A 24,573-nucleotide genomic window follows, 5' to 3' on the forward strand; every position below is an offset into this window, starting at 1 on the left:
GAAACAGCCATTCATCCTGCACTACACTACTGGTGGCAGGGCAGTTCAGGTTCCTCCGGACTATAATTACAACCATCCAACCTAACATTATCTTTGCAAAGCTAAACAAGTGTTACTTGTGCAGAATATAATCATAGTTGCTCACCAGTATTTATAGTCACTTTAAATGATGTGAATCATCATGATAAATGTATGGCAAATCAGTCTTAAAGTGAAAAATTAGATAGTTACCATCTATCTATATTCCACTCTTCTGTAATGATTTTAAGCAGTCACATGCTGTTTCTCTTTTCTAGTAGGCTTTGGGACAATATATACGAGGTTATCTTTTAGGCTTCCCCTTGTTTCAGTTTGCTGGGTTGACTGTTTCAGCATAAGCTGCATAATTCATCATTGCTTATTCTGGGATTTTCTTGCATGCATTACATAAACACACTTCTTCACTTTCTGCCATTCTTATCAAACAGCTTTTAGGGCTAGTTTCTGCCTTTTCTAGTGTTTTAAAAACCTGCAAAATCTGTTTATCTAGATTTCAGACTAAGACTATGCCACAGGCAACTGTGGTTTCAACTGTACAACACTGTTATCTCTCTGCACCCTCTAACAGTATCTGAAACATTGTGAAAAACCCAATCTCCAGTATTCCTAAAGAACTCATCATTATACATAACTGAAGGATAGTCTTGTAGTTTCTTGATTGATGGAGGCCATTCTGACATGAAATAAAGGGGAACTGATAACCTTTATTATTTGACTGAATTGTTGGCAAAATTGATCATGGGTTCTTTCACATTAATATATGCTGGCTTTAAAGAATTAGTTATTTTGTTCCTATTTGTTGCTGAGATTTCACTTAAACCCATACTACTTGTACTTTTATCTCTGTGTAGATAGTCATTTGTGGCACCTCACTGTACTTATATATGTAATGTTCTTAGCAATTAAGGGGAGAAGGCATAGAATCATAGAGTTGGAATGGGCTCCCAGGGTCATCTATTCCAAGCCCCTGCACAATGCAGGAAATTCACAAATACTTCCCCTAATTTCACAGGATTAGCATTGCTGTCATCTAGCCACTGTTTAAAAACTTCCAACGGGGAGGGATGGTGGCTCAGTGGCAGAGCATCTGCTTGGGAAGCAGAAGGTCCCAGGTTCAATCCCCAGCATCTCCAACTAAAAAGGGTTCAGGCAAATAGGTGTGAAAAACCTCAGCTTGAGCCCCTGGAGAGCCGCTGCCAGTCTGAGAAGACAATACTGACTTTGATGGACCAAAGGTCTGATTCAGTATAAGGCAGCTTCATATGTTCATATGAGAGCCCACCACCTCCTGAGGAAGCTTTTTCCATTGAGTAACCACTCTTAACTATCAGGAAGTTCTTCCTAAAGTTCTTCTCATTTAATTTCAATCCATTGGTTCTGGTCCTACCTTCTGGGGCAACAGAAAACAATTCCACAACATCCTCTATATGACAGCCTTTGAAATTACTTGAAGATGGTGATCATATCATCTCTCATCCGCTTCCTCTCCAGGCTAAACATATTGTGCTCCTTCAGTCTTTCCTTGTATGACTTGGTCTCCAGACCCATCACCATCTCCATCACCCTCCTCTGGACCCATTCCAGCTTGTCTATATCCTTCTTAAAATGTGGTACCCAAAGCTGGACATAATACTCCAGGTGACGTCTTAACAACCGGAGCAGAGTAAAATGATACCATCACTTCACATGATCTGGACGCTATACTTGTGCTAATACAGCCCAAAATTGCATTTGCCTTTTTAGCCATTGCATCACACTGTTGACTTATGTTCAGCGTATGATCCACTAGGACCCCAAGATCATTTTCGCACAACTACTGCCAAGACTAGTCTCCCCCATCCTATACGGATGCATTGAATTTGTCCTACCTAAATGCAGAACTTTGCATTTATCCCTGTTAAAATTCATTTTATTAGTTTTAGCCCAGTTTCCAGTCTGTCAAGATTATCCTGTATCCTGTTTCTGTCTTCTACTAGCCTCCCAATGTAGTATCATCTGCAGATTTAATAAGCATTCCTTCTATTCCTTCATCCAAATCATTTATAAAGATGTTGAACAAAACAGGCCCCAGAACAGATCCTTGCGGCACTCCAGTTGTCACTCCTCTCCAAGAGGATGAGGAACCATTCACAAGCGCTCTTTGGGTGCAGTCTGTCAGCCACTTATAGATCCACTTAACAGTAACAGGATCCAAACCACATTTTACCAACTTTTCAACAAGGACAGTTTATGGAACCTTATCAAAAGTCTTATTGAAATCAAGATGAACAAAGGGCGTTTTCGCACTTAGCGTTTGCTATCGATATTCCGCGGAGCAATTATGTCCAGACCATTTCCCTCGTTTTCGCACTATTGTCTCTTTTGCGGAGTCGCTTTCCATGAAGCCCCGGCTCAAATCGTTTTCGCACTGGCATCGACTTGACTTCGATGCCCTGTCAATCATTTTTTATTTAAGCGCAATTCCAGTTGCGTAATTGCGTAACAACGTAACAACGTAATAAAGTATCCCCCTTTTTTTCGCGGACAAACCATCACGTGACGCTTCTGCTTGAGCATGGGCTGCAGCAGCAGCATCCTCCACACAGCCTACGCTATCCTCAGTCCAAATGGACAGCAAGGCTTCTGTTTCGCTCTCACGCCACAAAACACCACGAGCCCCCATCAGCTTGTTGCTGGATGCCATTGCACGTAGCTGCTGTGCGGTGGTGGAGGCAGTAAGCTGTTCAATGGCGCCCAGCAATACCGGTCCCTTCTTCCTCCCAGTGTTCTGTTTGGCTCATGCAAATTGTGACGATCGCTGCTACTCGCGAGCCCCCCCCCCCCCCGAGGGATCGACCCTGATGTATATTGAGGAATTTATATGATGAAATTTCGTTGTTGCAAAATAACACAACTAAGCCGAATTTTAAAAAAGGGGGGGTCTCTCTCTTACATGGAAAATAACAAAAACCGCTTTTTGGTATAAAAAAATGGTTTTGGCTTTTACTCAGCGTAAACTCTAGAAGCTATGAATTGGCAATTGAGGCTATTCAACCAAAGAAATTTTTTTATTATTATTTCGAAGTATCGCTATTACGCAAGAAATGAGAAGTTTAAAAAAAAAAATGGCCGGGCGGGCACTTTTGGGAAGCACCACGAACGGCTGATGATTGGCCAGGCCAGCTGCGTACATGATTTGAATTGCACGCCCCAAGGGGATGGATGGAGTGGGAGGACTGAAAGGCAGAGGGTGTCGCCCACAAAGCAGTCGATGGGGGATGGGATGAATTTCCCACAACAAACTCCGCGGAGTGGATCCGGTGTGGATCCACAGGTTTTAGGAAACTCCACTAACATGCGCATCCAGATACTGCGGGGTGAAACTGCTGAAGCCCCGGATCAAACCGTGACCGCGGAGCAACATGTGCGAAATCAAGCAAAAGATCCGGAGGTAAATGGGATGCCACCCTGGAGTAAACGCTAGTGCGAAAACGCCCTGTGTCTACAGCATTCCCCTGATCCAGTAAGGAAGCAACTTTCTCAAAAAAAAAAAAAGAGATAAAGTTAGTCTGACATTACTTGTTCTTGAAAAATCCATGCTGGCTCTTAGAAATCACAGCCATCCTTTCTAAATGTTCCAGGACTGACTGTTTTAGGGTGGCTGAATTTCCCAGTTGTTGCTCCAGTAGATCAACAGAAACTATTTGATTAGTTCTCTTATACAGTCTTTGTTGGCTGGGGAGGGGAATGCTGTCCACCCAACTTTCTTTCTGATTTTGACAAATGCCTTGAGAGTCTTTTCCCATGCATGGAGTTGGCAGTATTCCACTCTATAGCTGTTTTAGCTGTGTCCACACACTTTGAATCTGGATTGAATCCACAAAAGTTAGGCACTCACAACTTTTCAGGTTAAGTCAAATGAAATGCATGATTCCACTCCTGACTACAAAGTGGTTCAGATATGTCTGAACCATGAGTGACTTGATGTAATTGACTCATAAACCTCAGTGGAGACTTGAAACAGTATGATTATAAACCAGTTAGTAATTGGGCTTCTGCCTTGGTATAATTTTATTTTCTTCATTTAACATCCCACTTCTCTCCAGTGGGAACCCAAAGCAACTTACATCATTCTGCTCTCTTCTGTTTTTATAGGCTGATTATGTGTGACTGGCCCAGGGTCACCCAGCAAGGTTCTGTAGTGGGGATTCGAGCTGGGGTCTTTTGTATCTTAGTCCAACAGTCTAACCACTGTACACTGACTTCTGTAGCCCACATAAAGAAGTATTGATGAATGTGAAGTAACTACGTTTAGGATAGTTACAATGAAGAGCCTGATATAAACTCTTCTGAATATAAAGTCTTCTGAAAATATTTCTGGTTCAATGGATTGTTGGATCAAAATGAGATTGAGAGCTCTTTAGTATAAACACAAAACATAAGTTTTATGTCTACAGGGATAACTGTAATAAACTCAGGGGAAACTGAGATAAAATAAGAAACACTAGCAGCTACATGTTATCACTAAGAAGGTCACATTGCTAATGGAGTATCCTCCTCCTCCTTGACCTCTCTCTACCTAGACAAAGGAAGTCACCTGACTAACTGACCAATAGCTTAAACAAACAGACAGACAGCCAAGTTCCTCTTCCTAGATCAGGCAGACAATAGAGAACAGGTAAACCTTTTAACCCTATAATGACTGAAACTTAGATCATTGCAAAGACATGCAGGACAGGTACAGAATTCTATCATTTGGGAACTTCCACTCTAGCGCTCATTCGTCAATACTATTTTGCCACTGTGGACTGCCATATAAACCTTGCAGCATGTTTTGCTAATGTTAAATAAACTCTTTGATGCATATGTGTCTTGGCTCATAGTTACCTTAGAGTTAATACTATTAAGCAACTGTTCTTTATGTGTTTTTAAAAAACAACACAAAGTCCCAAAGTGTTGATAAATGGCATAGAAGTTTAATCACATGCCAATAAACGTTATTGAATTGAATTGAGTTTAATCACCACTCTTTATGGGAGAACAAATTCCATGTTAACTTAATGCTTATCTTTTGCAGAGACAGCTGAAAGCAGATGCCAAAAAGGCTATTGGACAGCTTCAGATACGTACCCTGAAACAAGGAGATAAGGTAAAGTGAACAAGACTCTCCCTCAGTCTTCAAATAAGTTATTAACGTAAGTAGTGTTGCTTTTGCAGAAAAAAACCACATACATAAATCCCTCTTTGCACAGTACAGCAAAGTAACATGTTATGAGGTTAGTTTCAGGCTTTTAAACTCCATCCCCAAACTCTTACAGTGCCACAGTGAGATGCTTTAATAGTGATGAACCTCTCAGGGAGATGTAAAATGAGCCTTATACATTCTTCTAAAAAAGAATGAATATGAAATTAAATCATAACTTTGACTGGTATTGGAGATATTTCAGGTTTGCTGGCCACTTAGCACTGTTGTAGATGAAACCACTATCAATCTCCCTCTTGCATGAGTTTTTTCCTCAAACGGAGGGCCAAACCAGAAAGGATGCTGGGATATGAAAAAGCTCCCAAAACCATTGTTCCTTTTAAAAGTAGGTGTTGTGGGCCCCAATTCAGATTGGGGCAGGGGGGTTAAGCCTTCCCAAGCACATTAACTGATTTGAAATCTCTGGATTGAATTTGGGTTGGAAAAATAGCACTGCGGGGTTAAGACTTAAGCCCCCAACCTCACCCATAGCTGACAATGTGAGATTTGTTTGTTGCAAACAAATCTCTAACAAAGAAACTTTTCCATTCCTTAGGAAACTGGTCCTGATGGAGATAACTGTGCTGTGTGTATTGAAGTGTACAAACCAAATGATGTCGTACGAATATTGACATGCAAGTAGGTTTTGTCTTCAGTTATATATTCTGACTAAAAGATATTGCCATTTTTCTTCCTGTTCTCTCATTTAAGCAAAATGCTACTTCTTCTTTTATATTCCTGCAACACTAAAGTGATTTTAGCTGTGCTATGCTTGAACAGAGATTCTCACAGGAGATCTCTGAATTTATGCCAGTGGGCAAATCTTATTTTTACTCCTAACTCCTGTTGCAAAACTACCTTCTAAAAGCAATTGTGCAGTCTTAAGAATATTCAGTCAAGCCAGAACAACAAGCAAGACATGTACCTTTTCCATCCAAAGGAGCCAATGTAACCATCAATCAACTCTGTGACGAGCATCTGACATACATCTCTTGAGTTATTTTCCTCAAAGTGACAAAGCTCAACCCATTCTTTCTATCTCTGGGGATCAAGAAAGTCAAGGAAAGCCAGGGAAAGCTAGGGTGACTCAAAGTCAAGAAAACTAGGTTCTGATACTCTAATTAAACTTTGATAGTGGCACCACTGACTCCTGGAATGTATAAACATCAGCTAGGGGGGGAAATCATGCACAGGGTTATCAGTACCAGAAGGCCATAGCACCAGCTGAGTTCTGCTGCCTCCTGGGAAACAGAAAGAGAACCACAAATTCAACTTTGGAAGCTAATTTGCTGTAGAAATTAAAGTAACAGGTTTAGCAAAGGACTGAGGCTCAATCCAGCCCTAATTCCACAACAGGTATGATATTGGGATTCAGGAAATCAGTATCGCCAAATTTATTTGACTCCATACCTTCCCTTCTCTCCCCGAGTTGGCAAGCCTCAGCAAGGGAAGGGAAGATTTTAAATGTCATTAAAATCCTCTATTTGGCTTCTCCCCCTCCCCCCAGGAAAGGCAAACAGAGGAGTTAAATGGCTTCTTCACATTTAAAAGGATCAGCGCGGTGGGTCCACCTGTTGGCTGATCCTTTTATGTGGGAGGAAGCCATTCAACCCCTCAGATTTGCTCCAGAGCAGTGGGAGCAAAACCAAGGGGCATTAAGGCTTCCTCCCTTTTAAAATAATCAATGTATTGGATCCCCTACCCTGATTGGTTTACATGGGAGGAAGCAATTTCAGCCATCCCTTTTGCGCCCCCGCCCTACTGTCAGGCTGAAATGACTGCCAGGCATTTAAACCAACAGCTGAAGGGCAACTCTGCCTGTCAGCTGTTAGATTTAAATGGCTGGCAGCTGATTTTGGTAAAGCTGAATTCCACCTGAATAAAAGCCGAATAAGATCAGCTTTTGGGGGGGCTCAGTTTATTGGTAGCTGAATCAGATTACAGATTCTGATTTGGCTGATTAAATACCTGGAAGATACCAATAAGGTATTTTGGGGTTATTTATTTGATTTGGCTTATGCCAAAAGCACACCCCTAATCCTGGCTACTGGGCAGCTCAATTTGAAACATAACACAAGGCTGCTACTGAAAATGGCACTTCTTTGTTGAGTTCTGCTCCTTCAAGGAATGTGGACAGTCTGTCTATCCCATGTCTTGACATTGTCATGTTATGCTTTTTCGCCAAATCCATTATCACTGGCTGCTGCTGATGGGGTGAGGGCATAGTATAGTGATGTCAGAATGGAGTATGTTTACAGAGGAAGTTAGAGGAAAATAACTCAAGGATGCCATTTTTGGTGGCAGCTCCACAGTTACCCTAACATTAGTTGATTGCTCAGAGAGTAGTTGGATCCAAAGTCTTGACTTAATTTTAACAAAACAATTCAGTTTTGCTTCAGAACTTGTTTAGTATAGTGCTAAATTTACAGGTGGATGACTTTTTCTGGTAAGATTTTAAATATTTAATACTTTAAACATTGAAGCTTTAAAAATGCAAGCAAGAACTACATTTTGGCTTTAACCAAAGATTTTTTGATCACTAGTAATATTTCGGCAGTTATCAGATGCAGTAGTTACAGGGTACACTGGCTTGGTTAAGGGGCCTTGAATCCTTTCTTGCAAAGGAATGGTTATTTATTTCATAATTACGTAAATAGAATAGAAGCTTTTATTCCTAAAAGTGACCTTGAATGCCCCCTTAATACTAAATATTTTAGCTGCTGATCTATTAAAGAAACCACTCCATTTGTCATTATCCCATGGGTTAATCGTTAACAAACCTTTCAACAAGGGAATTATTCATATAGAAAGGAAGCTCTAAAATGGACCATGATGTGGAAGTTTCCTCCTGTATGTATTATAACTGGTAAACACTCCGTCATGGAAACCACTGACAGAGTGGTTTCCCACATCTGTGCTGAGGCATATTGGTGTGCCACAAAAGAACTGCTAGGGTGTTAGAAGAATTAAAATGAATTATAACATTTTATAAGGTTTTTGTGAGCCCATGCTACACCCACAGAGGAGAGACTTCTTGGTATATTTCTGTGACATATTGCTTTGGCCTTTGTTCTCTCTGCTGAGGTTTGGTAGTTCTGCCATGTGGTTGGACTGCGTGTGATTAGATCCTTTCCAGCACTGATGCCCATCACTATTGCCAGCCCTTGGAAGTGGCACACCTAGAATAGTGGCTCATGAGGAAGCACAAAAGGAAATGTTCTCTGAGGGTCTACTGTTGTATATTCTAAAACCAAACCTTCGTAGGTGTAAGATTGAAGTGCACTTCTGAATGAATTGACCATTTTAGATTAAAAACACCTGAAACAAACCCAGCTGAGGCAAGGTGCATTGCATACCATGCCTTAACTAAAAATCTTGTTGACCCTGTCTACTTAAATCTACTAAGTGGTGGCATTTTTGAAGGTAGCCCTACAGTTCTCATAGCATTGTTATTAACAGATTGTAATTTTAGCATGTGGGGCAAACCGTTCATGATGCTGGTGACTCATGTTGAGATCCTCAGATGTGTAATTGAAGTTAACAGGCAGCTTCAGGGTGCTTGATATAAATTGGGCTGCAGTGCGAAGAAGTAAGGTGGGCTAGCCCGCCCTCCAGTTACCATATTATTTCCTTGCTTAAAAATCCCCTCCTGAGGCGGATTTAAGCATGAGGAGCGGAGAAAGACAGGAGTGATTCAAGTACCTGTCTTTAAACCCTGGAGAAGTAAAGGTCAGGAAAATGGGTATGTGTGTGGGGTGGGGAGGGGATTAACACCTACCTTTCCCCAGCACTACAGCCATGATCCATATCACTGTTGTCCTTCCCCATCCCTCTGCCTGTTCCTTTCCATTTTAATTAGATGTCTAGGATAGAAGCATGAATAGCTAGCATTACATGTGGCATTTTAAGCAATTCAGAGTTTATTAGGTTAAAAATACAGTTCCTGAACTGATATCTCTAGCATGACGCTGTTTGCATAGGATTGAAGCCAAAATATTCAGGAGATCACCACAGACACACGCCTGACATCTGGATGACCAGGTGTAAGCCTTTGAAATGGAGGTTTGTCAAGCACATCACTCAGTAACTGTGTGTGATAAGTCTGACAACTCAAAGTACTTTAGTTTATCCACAGCCATTGTCTGTCTACATATAATATTAGATTGAGGTTAGGAAGGTGAGAAGAGAGAAATACGTGAAAAATTATTTTTAATGTGTTGACCTGTTCAGCCTTACTGGATGTTCAGAGGCTACAGGGGCAGTGGGTTTTGCACATCTATGCAAGTCTGTATACCCAGATGTTCTCTTGCACACATTCACACTTGCATATATTCACACTTTATTGTTGTGTGAACGCAGTCTCTTCCTCATTTACAGATAGTTTCTCATCTCAGTTGTACATCAAGTAATACAACTCTTTCTTTACCATTCTCCTGCTATCAAATTCTACGCAGCTTACCGTCTGCCATCAATGTTTTTCTTTAATTAAAGGCACTACCACATCAGTTGCAGCTCCATGGCATTCTTATGCTTTATTAAGATTCTTTGAAATTGGATTGAATTGCTTTAATTAAGGGATACATTGTTTAGATGCCTTACAGAGTTTTTTGTTTGCTTGTGGTGTTTTTCCAATTCTTCAATCTCAGCCCCACTATTCTATTTTGTTTTATTAAGAATTTTTGCTATAATACTGAATTGTTTTATCATATTAAACTTTTCTTTCTAGTCATCTTTTCCACAAGAGCTGTATTGACCCATGGCTGCTGGAACACAGGACTTGTCCCATGTGTAAATGTGACATACTCAAGGCTCTGGGAATTGAGGTATATCTGCAATTCAAAATGCTCAGTTTAACAAAATCTTAACTTCTGTCAGTTCTAGATGCTAAAATTGAATGTTGTAAGTACTACAGAAATATTCTATAGAGACATTTTGGGCAAGGAGCAGAGGAGAACAATTCAAAGAGTAGGTTAAAAAATATTGTCGGTTTACCTCATGATGTGTTTCTGAAGTGCTATTAGAGATCAGTATATCTGCTAAGAAAGCAATCACTTTGATTTAATTTCTGCCCAGGTTGTCTAAAGCTTACCTCAAAGACAAAAAGATAAATGTAATATGGATTGTGGGTGAGAAGGAAAAAGCTCATAGTTCTGCAGAGTGGATTCCACAGACACTAGGACTACAAAACTTTCCTGCATTCCCCCACCCCTGTAGTATTGCCACACGGGTCTGGAGACTGCAGAGGAGAGGGGGAGAAATCACCCTGCCTCTTCCATCAGTGCACTTCTGCTAATGGAAGAGAGGGAAGAGGACAATTCATCCCCTCCCCTCCTAATCTGTGTGACTGTTGGTTTACATGGGTCCTGCAACCTGAGGAATACATTTTCTGAGGGTTGGAAAGGATTGCTGGGGAAGAGGTGGAAGATCCACGACCACCAGCAACTACTTCTGATGGATCAAGCTTATTGTGGTGATATGCATCTCATTTCAATCTCCTTGACACAGGTGGACATAGAAGACAGAGTAGAATCTTTCCCAGCTACAGTGTCCAATGAAGCCTCTAACATCCCTTCTGTTAATGAAGATAATCGTAGTGAGACTGCATCGTCTGGGTATGCTTCTGTACAGGGAACAGATGAGCCAGCTATTGAGGAACCCGCTCCTTCTGAGAGTAAGTATTTGATTTTACAAATTGCATTAGTACTGTGAGAGCTACTATAACACTCTGGTGCAGATTTTTTGATTCCCTGGTTAGTGGAGTGTGAATAAATGAACTTGCTGATACATGTTAGATTAGATATAAGGAAATTCTTGTTTGTTCTGCCACCTGCTGGAGGTTCACATGAAGGAATTTGGGTTAAAGTTTACAACTTTTCTCTTCCCCACTTCCATCATCCCTAAATAAAAGCATACCTGCAGTATTTTGAAGATCTGCTCTTTTAGCAAATCTCTGCCCACTTTATGTGTTGCGGTAACAACAGGGACTGTGTTAATGTGCAAATATGGGTGCTTAAGTAAAGCAGCACATATTAAAGGTTCTAGAATCTTCACATAGATTCTTAGTAATCTCTGCAATAACTATGTGTGCTGTGATAAGCTCAGAGTCAAAGACTTCTGTCTGCTCGTTCTCTTAACCTCTGTGCCACCCACCATGCAAGCTGTCTGTTAGTAGATGGAGCTGTGAACCAACAGTGTGTAGGCTGTGGAGCAAACTTAACAAGCAGCCACATGAGAGGCCAAATAGAACGCATCAGAAAAGAACCAAAATATGCATAGTTTATACTTCCACTTCTATGGTCAAGTCCAGTTATGTAAACGTTCTATAAACAAACTGATTAACTCTAAAAGAATGCATTGTATGGTGCATATTTCTAAATTTCTGCTCTTCCTTTCTAAAAGGTGACAGTCTCCGTCTTGTGAATAACACATCCCAACTTCCAGCTATAGATGTGCTTCCACACCTTGACAATCCAGGTTTTGAGGCAGATGAAATGCAGGCACAAGATGCGAAGTCCTAAATGGCTGTTGTAACAATCCTGCTAGCTGCTTGTCATACCAGCATCAAACCACATCAACTCTGATAAAGCTACTGTAGCAGCAATGTTGCCTTGATATTGAGATAAAATACATGATTTAAGATTGTAGTTACATGGAATGACCTGCCCACTAAGTTTAACTTTATTTTTTCTGCTAGTATTAATTTTAGTAGTCTTCAAATATAGCTCTTTCTTTACAGCAAAAGCAAGGAAGAAAGTCCTTACACCTATCCATCTGAGCATAACCACTGTTTCATGTGGTGGAACTTCATTAAGCCTACAGAAATATAGTGTATCTTTTTTTTTAAAGAGTCTCCTGGTTTTTAAGTTAACTGTCTTAATTTGCTTTAGTTTAAGCAAGCACTAGAGTGTTTCTTTCAGATTCATTCTGGGCTAACATCCCCTTTTATATAACTGACAGGGGGCCCTTATTTTTAATGCAGTCCCCATTGCAGAAACCAACTAATATCTAGAACCAAACATATCTGTCACTGGCAGAACCCTACATCTATTTCACCTGAGTTTTGGGGAATGAGAGGTCATATGTTTTAAACCTGCGTATCTTACAGGAAAACAGCTGTTTTTAAGACATTACTGATTTCCCCCCAAATTACTTTGAACTGCTTTTAGTTTTCAAGTGGTGCAAAGACTTCCTTAGCCCAGAAACTAGCCCCATTCTAAATAAACTGCTGCTGTCAGCTTTGTCAGAAGCTGAATCTCTGTCAGAGGGGATTTTTGTTGCTGCTTTTTTGAAGGAACAATTGGATAAAGAATGACACCCAAAGAATGCTGCTGATATGAGAAGCTAGCTAAATTGGCAATTAATGGGTAAACTACTTCTAAAATTGCTTATTTAATTATGTGTGTGATGGGGAATCGGGTTTGAGCGGAAAAGGAAACATGGGGTGCCTTAGCATGGACTCTGCAACCTCATCCACCAAAATGAATTACTACATCATCTAATGCACTTTATTTTATTTTATTGTTTTGCATCTTCTGTGGTTTTTGTTTCTAATTACAACCATTAGCACAAATTTGGCGCAAAAAACAGTAATGTGTTTAACTTTTCACTTGAATCTAACAGGAGAAAACAATATATTTTCTGCTTCGTTTTTGCATAGTATGTGATAAAGTTGTAAATATTTGATTTCTATTAAAAAATCTTTGAATACAGAATGTAAATAAAGCTATTCTAATGCCTGTTTAGGATGTTCACTTATTTTTGATAATAAAAGCAGTTGTGTACAAAATGGTGTATGTTGGCAGTCTAGCTCTTGTCAATGGCTTTGATCTTTTGGAACTAAAGAAACACTGGAATAACCTTCAGTCTGTTATGCTACATATTAGTACACAACCAATCTCTACAATGTACAAGACCTGTGTGAGCATACTGTCCACTGCTGATGCCTTCAGCAGTTAAAAGAAGCTAACTTATTCTGATGTGCTATACAGAGAGATTCACAGGCAATTGGTAGAGCACAAGGTGCTGACATCCTAAGAGCCCAACTAGCCACTTCTACACATTGAGCATTGTAGAAATCTGTGGCATATTAGGCAAAAAGGTAGGTGGAAGGTCATATGATTTTAAAATAGCTGTGTTCCATCAGATACATATTTCTATTGGCCATAGACCAGGGGCGGCCAAACGTGCTTAATGTAAGAGCCACATAGAATAAACGTCAGATGTTTGAGAGCCACAAGACAGGAAGGAAGGAAGCAAGCAAATAGATGGGAAGGGAGAGGTGGAAAGCAACTTTAAATGTGTTCTCCAGGCTGCCAGCCAACAGGGTGGTGGAGGCTTCAAGAACCACACAATATGTGTGAAAGAGCCACGTGCGGCTCCCAGGCCACAAGTTTGGCCTCCCCACTATAGACCATGAGAAGCTTCAAATAAATATTCTGAATATTTAATGCAAATGAAAGCTTATACCTAGAATTAAACTTCTTTGGTTATGCCCAGAATTAAATTGTTGGTCTTAAAGTGCTACTAGACTCAAATGGTTTTCCTACCTAAGATTCTGCAGGGCTGCTATAATGGACTGACTATATGAAGACATCTTCATATGTTCAAAATTTGAAATTGCTTCACCAACTGTTTTGGGGGTATATATGGGAAAAGTTGGTAGAACAGGCGTAATGGGAATGCACATGGGAAAAACTCCACAACACAGCTTAAGTAGTCCTACTGCCTTACAAAGTGCCTTTTCCAGTGTCGACCTCATGATTTCTAGGCTCCACTGTGAGTACTCTTAATGATATTGCCTCTGTTAGTTTCAGACACCAAGAGTGCAAAGAGAAAATTCATAGTGGCTCCCTCAGTGCTGTTACGGAGTTTCTTCCCATGTAGACTCCCCAGTGTTTTAAGGCAAGGCACCTGTTAGGAACTAACTGTGCTGGCTTTTGGGGTTAAGGCTATAGATGCACAGTGATTCCTAATCATTGTGTTCTGTTTGCAGGGGATTCTGCAGTGTTAATAATCTACTGTGCATTTTCAGAATCAGGTGTGCTAGAACTCCATAATACAAAATAAAAGGTTCAAATGAAAACATTTGGTATTTGAATTTGTTCCTCCAACAAACTATATGCAAAAACCACATCCTTGAAGGTTAATGAAGTTAATCTTATTGCAGCTTCTGGGCAAGGCGCTTTGGAACACCAGGAAGTATCAGGAGTAAAATTACTTGATTTAACCCTTGTGTGTGCCTGTTTAACTGGCCGTTAATTTTTTACAATATTCTTGAATGAAGGGGGGACTGCATGTGTAATATAAGAATTTACTGTTTTTCTGTGAGTTCATATATTATTTGGGCTACAATTCTTAAAGATTCAGAGTTCATCTTACTGCTAACAATGTTCTATCAACAAACAAATGTTTGGCTTTGAGAGCTATTCAGAGTTCAGAAATTGCCCACATCTTTGAATAATCTACTTGGTCCTGTAGTTTTTTCTTTAGTTTCAAAGGCTCACATGTGTTGAGGGTGGGTGGGGAGAGAAGTATTATGTGGATAGCCATGCTAATCTGTAATAGAACAATTTAACAAAATTTTCCAGGGTATAAGATTTCTTGAATCTAAGGTTACGGGGGAGAGAAGAACTGAACAGAGAGGCCTAGGCCCTCTTATAAAAGTCAAATTTTTTTTATATTGTAAAGCAGGCTGCTGTTTGAATTGCTAGTGCTATCAACATGAACAAAAGGAGAAAATCACTGACATGAATGACGCTGCCACAAAACTTGGGCATAATAGCTGCTAGTGGATTGTGAACACAGATGCCTTGAATCAAACATATGAGATTGCCTGAAAATAGATCTATGGTGGGGAGGCCTGCTGCCCTGAATTTCTTCACCCTAGAGAAGGGTTTGGCAAAGTTTCCCATCTGGTCCCCAGTGTAGCCCCTGATTTTAGCAAAGAACACCCCTCCACACACACTATGCACCTCAACTGGGTTGTTGTTTTTTTTGCAAGCTAAGCCCAGGGACAGTAAGTGCTGCTTGCCCTTTTTCTTCCAATGGGAACAAGGTTCTTCCCTTTTATACCTCAGCAAGCTTGATCCCCTGTGCAAGCAAAGATGCAAACAAATCAATGTGAGTGGACATGATGTAAAAGCATCTGTTGCTGTTTGTACTGGAGAGGAATACATGAAGGAGTCAGTTGTGCAACAGTGTCAGTGGTTGGACTCAGTATTGCTCCCCCTCTGCAAAAACATGGCCTCTGCTGCAAGATTTAAAACATCAACTTAAAATGCAAAGTATGTCTCTGCTATTAAAAACAGTAGCTTCAAAGGAACTATGACATTAAACCATCAAATCCATATGCCTGTACTAACAGTCATACCAAAGATGAGCTTCCCATATATGTCAGGGGGCCACACAACCTCATAACCTCGAATATGTCCTGAATAGCAAGATAGACATTTCCCACATCACTGTTTTCTTGTTCTTGGATGCAGGGCATTTCCTGGGAAAGACATTCCACCATTCTTCAGTGATAAATGCATTGTTAACAAATTGGCGGTGTCAGGATGTGATCTGAGTACAAGTGAGGTTACACAATTTGGGTGTGGTAGTTCAGGAGGGTATCATGAGTTTTTGTTTCTGGCTATTGCAAAGAACTAAGTGCTAGTCCCGGCTACTGCTTTCTTTGCCTTTTTTTTCTGTGAGTTCTCCCACTAACACTGGTTTCTGCAACTTTTGCTGTGTTCTTGCTCTGCTATTGACATCACTGTTTCAGGGAGTGATATAACATTGACATCACTCCCTGCAAAGTATGGTCCAGACATATCTGTACCTCAGCAGTGTGCAGATGTGCAGAAATCACCAACTAAAACTTTTCCCTATCTGGAGGCACACACTGTAATCCCCTGCACATCAAACTGTTGTGACAAACCCAAGTGTGGTTGTCAGTTGCCAAGAAAAACTATCTGACATACATAAATTTATCAGGGTGCTCTTAAAAGCACTGAAAGTTACTAACAACAATTTAATCACCATTCTAAATGAACCAGGTAGCTTCTCAGAACTTCCATAGACCCACCTGGTTCAGCTGTTTAGAAGAAACAGAACTGAGTGTTATCCACGTGTTAGTGGCATGTCACTCCACATCCCCCAGTGACATCTCCCAGAGGTCTCATGTAGATGTAAACAGCATTGAGGGCAAGATCAAACCATGCATGACTCCATAGCATAAATGTCACAGGGCCAAGCAGCATCCTCTTCAGCACTACCTTCTGAAACTGGGTGGTCAACTAAGAACAGAACCACCAAAGCACAGCGGTCCCTAGTCTCAGCCCAGTCAACCTCTCCAGAAGGATACCACCACCAAGGGTACTGAAAGTGGGAGGTCCAGGAGCATCAACAGGGATGCACCCCCTCCCTCACTTTCCCAAGGAAGGTCATAAATCAGGGCAACCAAGGCCATTCCATTCCAGCCCTAACCCTGAGCAGTACACAGGACCAAAACAAACAATCAATACTTTCAATTAAGCCCAAACTGCTATCATGATTAGAGCAGACCAGGAAAAATGGTTCAGGATTTGAACTCATAATTAGGGGGGGGGAGGTGTCTGGAAAAAGAGGTGCCAGAGCTCTCAAGAGGGAAACAGGAGAAATACACAGGTGCCCCTCATTTGAGAATTTGGTTTCCATTAAGAGCTTCCCCTCAGAAAAAAAGCCCCAACAGTGACAATTCTGCTCAATAGGGCACTGAGTACACAACTTGCAGTCTGAGGGTCAAGTTTGTGATCCTTTCCCTCAGTCAAATGCCACGTCTACGTCAAATGTTTAATTAATTAACACTGGACAGCCAGCATTAATTAATTAAACAGTTGGCTTTGCCTAATTTGTTGCCTGTTGGGGATCCTTCACAGTACTCAGAGATAGATAAGATGGGAGGGGAGAGGAGAGGAGAGGCAGAGGGAGTAGGAGAGTGAGGATCTACTTTGCATGCAGGCCTCAAATTCAATCCCCAGCAGCTCCAGTTAAAAGGATCCAGTGGTAGTAGATTATGTAAAACACCTCAGCCTGAGACCCTGGGAGGACCACTGCCAGTCACAACATAAAAGACTAACCTCAATATAAGGCTGCTACACGAGTTCATGACGGGCAAAGACTTGCCAACAACATTAACTCAGTAAAGGTTGCAGCTCTATTGAGCATGGATTTGAACTCAGGTCTCGTCAGTTAAACTTTTGCACCTGTTCTTTTTACTGTCATATACCCCCTTTCTCCATGGAGCAACTTTATACATCGATGGTGCAGCCTCATTTGGAATACTGTGTACAATTCTGGTCACCACACCTCAAAAAAGATATAGCATTGAAAAGTCCAGAAAAGGGCAACTAGAATGATTAAAGGGTTGAAACACTTTCCCTATGAAAAAAAGGTTAAAACGCTTGGGGCTCTTTTTCTTGGAGAAACATCAACTGAGGGGTGACATGATAGGTTTACAATTTTTTGCATGGGGTAGAGAAGGTAGAGAAAGAAGTACCGTACTTTTCTCCTTTTCTCACAATACAAGAACTCGTGAACATTCAATGAAATTGCTGAGCAGTTGGGTTAGAACGGATAAAAGGAAGTATTTATTCACCCAAAGGGTGATTTACACATGGAATTCACTGCCACAGGAGGTGGTGGGGCTCCAAGCATAGACAACTTCAAGAGGGGATTGGATAAGCATATGGAGCAAAGGTCCATCAGTGGCTCTTTGCCACAGGGTATAGATGGAACTCTGTCTGGGGCAGTGATGCTCTGTATTCTTGGTGCCTGGAGAGGGGGCACAGTGAGAGGTCTTCTAGTGTCCTGGCTCCACTGGTGAATCTCCTGATGGCACTTGGTTTTTTTGGTCATTGTGTTGGATTGGATGTGCCATTGGCCTGATTCAACATAGCTTCTCTTACGTTAACTTAAGGCGGAGAAGTCGCTTTTCTGGCCAGAAACCTGTGTTCTTTAAAAAGCTGATCGAAGAGGAAGGATAGCCTACAAGCCAAGCGTTTCCTGATGTCGGGCAAAACGCCACCTGCTGAATTTTGCCTTGGCACACAACAGTTCGGGCGGGAAGGGGAGAAACCCGAAGTTTGCAAGCATAATATAGTGGGTAGTTCGAGTCCACATACACAACAGCAAGCCTCACTACTAGTCTGGAGGAGGAGGAGGAAAGGCTGACTCGCCCAGCGAAGCGGGCGGGGGCGGCAAACTTTCCCTTTCCCGGCTCTGTAGTTCGGCTAGGCCAGCCTCTAAGGAGTGGAGCGGCGAAGGGCTGCGCAATGCTCGCCGGGTGCTGTAGTGTGCGACAGGGCGGTGCGCGGCGACAGCAACCGCGCGTGGAACTACAACGCCCAGCGGGCAGCTGGCAGGAGGTGCTCGTTCCCGCCTCTCCCGCGGAGCTTTGGCCGGCCGCTTGTGTACGTGGGAACCCAGAAGAACTGGCGGCGGCGGACATGGCGGGCTGAGGGAGGCGAGCTGCAGGAGCCTCAACAGCCGCCGCCGCGATGTGGCTGAAGCCAGAAGAGGTTCTGCTCAAGAACGCGCTCAAGCTGTGGGTGTTGGAGCGCTCCAACGAGTATTTCGTGCTGCAGAGGCGGCGAGGGTATGGGGAGGAAGGTGGCGGGCTCGCAGGTAAGGGGGCTGCCTGGACCCAGGCTGAGAGGGGGAACTGGGAGACAGCCTGGCCCGCCTATGAGCTGACCTGTTGGAGAATGGAGCAGACCAAAAAGCCCACTTTGGCCGGTGTCTTTTTTCCTGTTACGGCCAGCAAGTCCACAAAAGTACAGTCCTTTCCCGTTATGTGTTCTGGCATCTGGTGTTTCTGAACGTGGAGGTACTCCATAGCCATCATGGGGTTGTGGTCAGAGTCGAAAGGGGATCTTGGAGACCCACCGTTGAATCCCTGCTCTGCTGTGGAAGCTTGTTGGGTGACCTTGAGTTGGTTGCAGTTGGCTTGACCTGCCTTGAAGGGTTGTTGTGAGGACAAGGAGAAAACGATGTTTTATAAGCCGTTTTGGGTTTCCGTTCGGCAATATCTAAATGTAAATGCATAAAATTTTGGCTGGGAATTGCCTGTAAGCCTAGAATACCGATCTTCAGTGTAGGAAGGTCACACCTTTGGGACTGCTTTCTAAGAGGGTTGTTTTTTTTAACTAGTGTGTATGCTCAAAGAGGAAGAGCATTATGCCTCCTCCATCTATCTTGCGCACATATTGGTGGGAGCTTCAGGATAGCAAGATGAGGTCACTCAATGGTGCAAAGAGTTATTTTTTAAACACAGGTTCAGAAACACCTCCCCCCTCCTCGGGTGAAGTCTTGCTATATTTCTCTGGCTTGGCCAGATGTAACCCACCTGCTACCCCCCTTCTTCCAGTTCTTTATGCATGGCTGTAGCATGGAGTCCCTTGACCAATGAGGTCACAATTTTGGCTTCCCCCCTTCCTGTTATGTGACAGTCTGTAATGTGCTTGCTGCTCAGTGGGTCCCATAAGGCTGCCTGGGTGTTAGCAAGTGTCATGTCTGGACAGGTTGAGGACCATGTTAACATCTGATATTCAGAGGTACATTGTCTCTGAACATGGAGGTTCTAGTTAGTCAACCCAGCTCCTGCTGAGAAAAGCTGTGATGTTAACAGAACCAGGTGGTAAAGTGGTTGAACGCTGGACTAGGATCATGACAGTCTGGCTTCAAATCCCCACTCAGCCTGAAGTCTTGCTTGGTGACCTTGGTCCAGTAACACACAATCTTGTCTCTCCTCCATCTAACCTTTGTAAGATTGTAGTGATGATACAGTGAAATACATAAGAACCACATAACCACCCTGAGCTCTTTGGGCGAAGGGTAGATTTAAAAGCATCAAGGATAGATCTGTGGAGGTTGGAGAAACAGGTTCAGATCTGTGTTATCTAAGATGCAAAAGCTGTGGTTTGCTTCCCCTGATGACTAGTATTTACTGATATGCTGCTTCAGAATTGGGAGGCTCCATTTAGCTATCTATTTAGCTTTTACAACCTACACACTTGTAATGTTTAGTGTAGTGGACTAGCATTGTGGAGATTCAGATTCTCACTTGGGCTTGAAGCTCAATGGACAATCTTGGGCCACTCATCATCCAAATGTCCAGTCCACCCTTGAAGGAAGGATGGGATTAACCATTCCTGTAAATAATTCTCTTTTAAAATCATTTAACACTATGATAATTATGTGTTAAAATCATTTGACACAATGATAAGTTCCATAAGCTTAGTATTGTCTTTTATCCATTCTGGATCTACCATCTTCTGTGTGTTTAACAGCTCAGTCCTCAGAAATCAGCAAGTGGAGTCTGCTGAGAAAATGTTTCTGGCCCAAGCAGCTATTAAAAGCACAGGAACATCAAAGATAGGCATCTCATGTTGGAGGACTTTGCCTGCCACTGAAATAGGAATTGCAATACCAGTGTCTCTTAGTGGCCTTGTTCCTCCGCCTTTCAGAGTAGCTTAACAAAAGACACTGTGAAAAAAGCCTTTCTTACCTCCATCTCCTGGTCTTCCAGGGAAACTTGTCCCTGAATTGATGATCTCTTAGGAGCAGTAATGCAACAGCATTAGATTGTTCCACACCATTCATTTGGCCCCCTAACCCAGGAAGATTTAGCAGGGGTAGCATAGTCACTTTCTCCGTATCAAGAAAGCCATAATCTGCTAAATCTTTTGTGTCTTGCTGCAATAAGAGAATGCAGGGTGCAGAGGAGAGTTGTAATTTGATGTGATTAAAAAGTTGCCGTATTTTTTAATGTGTGGGCTTCTGTGTCTTGAAAGAGCTGCATTAGAGCCACTAAAGTAGAGCTAAAATTTGTGCTTGTAGTCTTCTGGAGAATGGTGTTTTTGTCTGGGTGTGTTTGGGTCTTTGTCTGGTCTGTTGCTCATTGAGCAAGGTCTCTTTGCCTGGGACTGAGTACAGGCCTCACCCTCTGCTCCTGAGAGGTGGAAGCTGTGGGCCTCTGAACTATAAGGCTTCTTGTAGGCAGAGAGTCAGAAGGCCTGGGCACCCTGCATCACTCCAGATACCTTTAAACCACTGACCAGTTATGAATGTAGAAAGCCAATAGGGGAGTGGGGGCTATCCAGTGTTTTGCAGAGAGTGTGATGTATGATTATCTACTCACTGGGTGGAAATTGTGAGTGTGTGCTTGCTGCATGGAGCTTGTGGTTTGCAGGGAGCAGGTTTGTTCCCTTGAGGCCAGGGTTGCCAACCTGAGGCAGAGAGAGAGTTGAAGAAGAGACTATTAGGGATGTACCAGAATAGTTCCATCCTGCGCTGACAGTTCTTCTGCTTTTGTGCAGAGTGAGAATCTTGAAGTCTGAGGGCTTCAGGCTGAAGAGGAAGGATGTGACCCCCTTCCTTGGGTGATGGACTGATATCCTCTCATACTGAGGATATCCCGCATGGCTGGGGAGAGGTGGGCTTCTGGTAGTGGGTGATTTGATCGTTAGGAATATATAGAGTAGAATCTGTGGCAGCCATTTTGACTAGTTGATGACATGCCTGTCAGGTGCAAAGGTTGTGGACATCCCACACGGTCTAGATAGGCTGATGGGTCTAGATAGGCCCATCTAGTCAGCAGTCATAGTACATGTTGGCACCAGTGTCATTGGGAAATGTAGTTGTGTGGTCCTGGAGGAAAAAATTAGATTACTAGGCAGAAAGTTAAAGGACTTCAAAGGTAACTTTCTCAGGAGTGCTGTGAGTTCCACACACAGGGCCAACTAAATCGTCACAGATCAGGAGTCTTAATGGGTGGATGAGAAAATAATGCCAGGAAGAAGGGATTAGATTTGTTAGGCACTGAAGAACTTTCTGGGACAAGCTGAACCTGTGCAAAAGAGACAGGTTTCACTTGAACTAAAAGGGAATCAGGCTGCTGGTAATTAATAACAAAAAAAGTGTCAGAGACGCTTTTAAATTGGGAGGGGGGGAGTTGACAGGGACTGTGGGGCCGTCAGGTCAGTCCAAAGGGATGACTGTGTAAGCACTCAGGGTAGTATTGGTAGGAACATAATAGAACTTGGGAGTGAGGGCATGATGGCGACTGAGATGATGAAGGAGCTGAGGAAGCCAAGGATTACTAGGGAGGGAAAATATATCAATTGTCATCTAAGCAAAACTGGAAGGTCTGCCCCAATAGATTGAACAGGAGGGACCACAGGCTCTGGCAGAAAAAATGTATGTCAATAATTAGGCACGCAAAAAGAAATATTGAGGAGAGGGTTGCTAAAAGCATCAAGATAAACAGTACACATTTTTAAAAACCTATCCAGAACAGGAAACCAACTGGAGAAGCAGTGGGGCCTTTGGATCACAAAGGAATAAAGAGATTGCTAAAAGAAGATGGGGAGATGACAGAAAAGCTCTATGACTACTTTGCTTCTGTTTCACTGTGGAAAGTGAAACAGCCCCTATTTTCAGGAGGGGAGTCTGAATACAAAGCTCTAGACCTACTGGGGAAATTAAAAACCTGTAAGTCTCCAGGTCCTGATGGCATACACATGAGAGCTTTAAGAAACTCAGATGTGAGATTGTTGATCTACTAACCCATATATTCACCTGCTGTGCCAGAAGGCTGGAGAGTAGCAAACATGATGCCAATTTTTGAAAAGGGGTCCAGAGTGGAACCAGGAAATTACAGGCTAATCAGCCTAACATCTGTCCCAGGCAAATTAGTAGAATGTCCTGCCTCACCAACCTTCTGGAGTTCTTTGAGAAAGTGAACAAGCACATAGACGACAGTGACCCAGTAAACATTATTTACCTAGACTTTCAAAAGGCTTTTGACAAGGCACCTCACTAAAGACTTGTGAATAAATTTAGCAGCCATGGGATAAGAGGATGGATTCTCATATGGATTAAAAACTGGTTAAATGGCAGGAAGCAAAAAGTAAGAAAATCAGTAGTTCTCAGTAAGCAGGGAAGTAAGCAGTGGGATCCCACAAGGATGGGTATTGGGGCTGGTACTATTTAATCGATTCATAAATGATTTGTAACTAGGGGCAAATAGTGTAGTGGCCAGGTTTGCAGATGACACAAAATTATGCAGGATGGTGAAAACCAAGGCTGAATGTGAAGAGCTCTGAGACAACCTTCACAAACTGAGTGAGGAGGCAAAAATGTGGCAAATGAAATTGCGTGTTGGTAAGTATAAAGTGATGTACATTAGGACAAAATGTTCCAACTTCAAGTATAGACTAATGAGATCTGAACTTACTGAAACTGAGAGGAGAAAAGATCTTGGGGTTGTGGATAGCTCAATGAAAGCATCAACCCAGTGTGCTGCAGCAGTGAAAAGGGCAATGTCTATGTTAGGGATTGCTAGGAAAGGAACTGAGAATAAAATGGCCAGTTTTGTAATGTCCCTGTATTGATCTATGGATGGTGTAGCTTCATTTGGAATACTGTGTACAGTTCTGGCCACCATATCTGCAAAAGTATATTGCAGAGCTCAAACAAGTACAGAAGAGGGCAACCAAGATGATTAGGAGGTTGGAGCATAATCCTTTTGAGGAAAGACTGAAGAATTTGGGACTTTTCAGTTCAGAGAAGAGACAACTAAGGGAAGAACATGATAGAGGTTTATAAAATTATGCATGTGGTGGAGAGAGTTGACAAAGAGAATTTTTTTCTCTCTCCCAAAATACTAGAACTTGAGGGCATTCAATGAAACTGATGGGCAATAGGTTTGGGACAGACAAAAGGAAATGCTTCTTTACACAGGGAATAATTCAAATGTGGAATTCTCTGCCAGAGGATATAGTGTTGACCATACGAATAGACAGCTTTAAAAGGGGATTAGATGGATTCATGGAAGATAAGTCTATCAGTGACTACTAGCTGTGGTGACTGAGGGGAACTTTCACATTCAGAGGCACTAATCCTTTGAATCCCAGAGCCAACATCAGAGGGAGGCCTCAGCCTCTATGCCCTGTTGTTGGTCACCAAGAGTTTGACCACCGTGTGAGACAGGATGCCGGTCTAGATGGACCATCCAGCAGGGCTTTTCTTATGTCTCCTGCATTGTGTGCAGAATGCCAGGTGGAGCTGGTATCAGGTTGCACCTTGGGAAGAGGATGAATGGCAGCTTCCCATGGAAAATATAAATCTTTATAAGTCATCAAGCTGCCTTATACTGGGTCAGGATATTGGGCCTTCTAGCTGTGCTGTCTTGTTTGCTCTGACTAACAAGTCTCTAGGGTCTCAGGTGGAGGTCTTTCCCAGCATTTGCTGCCTGAGATCCTTGAACTAGAGATGCAGGGGTTAAATGC

The 24,573-nt window shown here is 42.3% G+C and overlaps 3 protein-coding genes across 3 annotated transcripts in view; all 3 read left to right on the forward strand.

Annotated features, from left to right (window-relative positions):
* The window catches only part of RNF128 (ring finger protein 128), a 56,236-nt gene extending 43,190 nt beyond the window's left edge, over positions 1 to 13,046 (forward strand). Inside the window, exons 3-7 of the mRNA XM_060250375.1 lie at positions 5,096 to 5,167; positions 5,817 to 5,899; positions 9,987 to 10,083; positions 10,766 to 10,931; positions 11,660 to 13,046. Coding sequence (XP_060106358.1) covers positions 5,096 to 5,167; positions 5,817 to 5,899; positions 9,987 to 10,083; positions 10,766 to 10,931; positions 11,660 to 11,778 — 537 coding nt within the window. The 3' untranslated portion in view covers positions 11,779 to 13,046. The remainder of the gene's footprint in view (positions 1 to 5,095; positions 5,168 to 5,816; positions 5,900 to 9,986; positions 10,084 to 10,765; positions 10,932 to 11,659) is intronic.
* Positions 1 to 24,573, forward strand: part of RADX (RPA1 related single stranded DNA binding protein, X-linked) — a 213,207-nt gene that overhangs the window by 116,123 nt on the left and 72,511 nt on the right. The window lies entirely within an intron of this gene.
* TBC1D8B (TBC1 domain family member 8B) overlaps positions 18,705 to 24,573 on the forward strand; it is a 48,723-nt gene continuing 42,854 nt past the window's right edge. The window contains exon 1 of the mRNA XM_060250374.1: positions 18,705 to 18,907. Coding sequence (XP_060106357.1) covers positions 18,781 to 18,907 — 127 coding nt within the window. The 5' untranslated portion in view covers positions 18,705 to 18,780. The remainder of the gene's footprint in view (positions 18,908 to 24,573) is intronic.

This window comes from Heteronotia binoei, chromosome 11, assembly GCF_032191835.1.
Source record: "Heteronotia binoei isolate CCM8104 ecotype False Entrance Well chromosome 11, APGP_CSIRO_Hbin_v1, whole genome shotgun sequence".
NCBI lineage: Eukaryota > Metazoa > Chordata > Lepidosauria > Squamata > Gekkonidae > Heteronotia > Heteronotia binoei.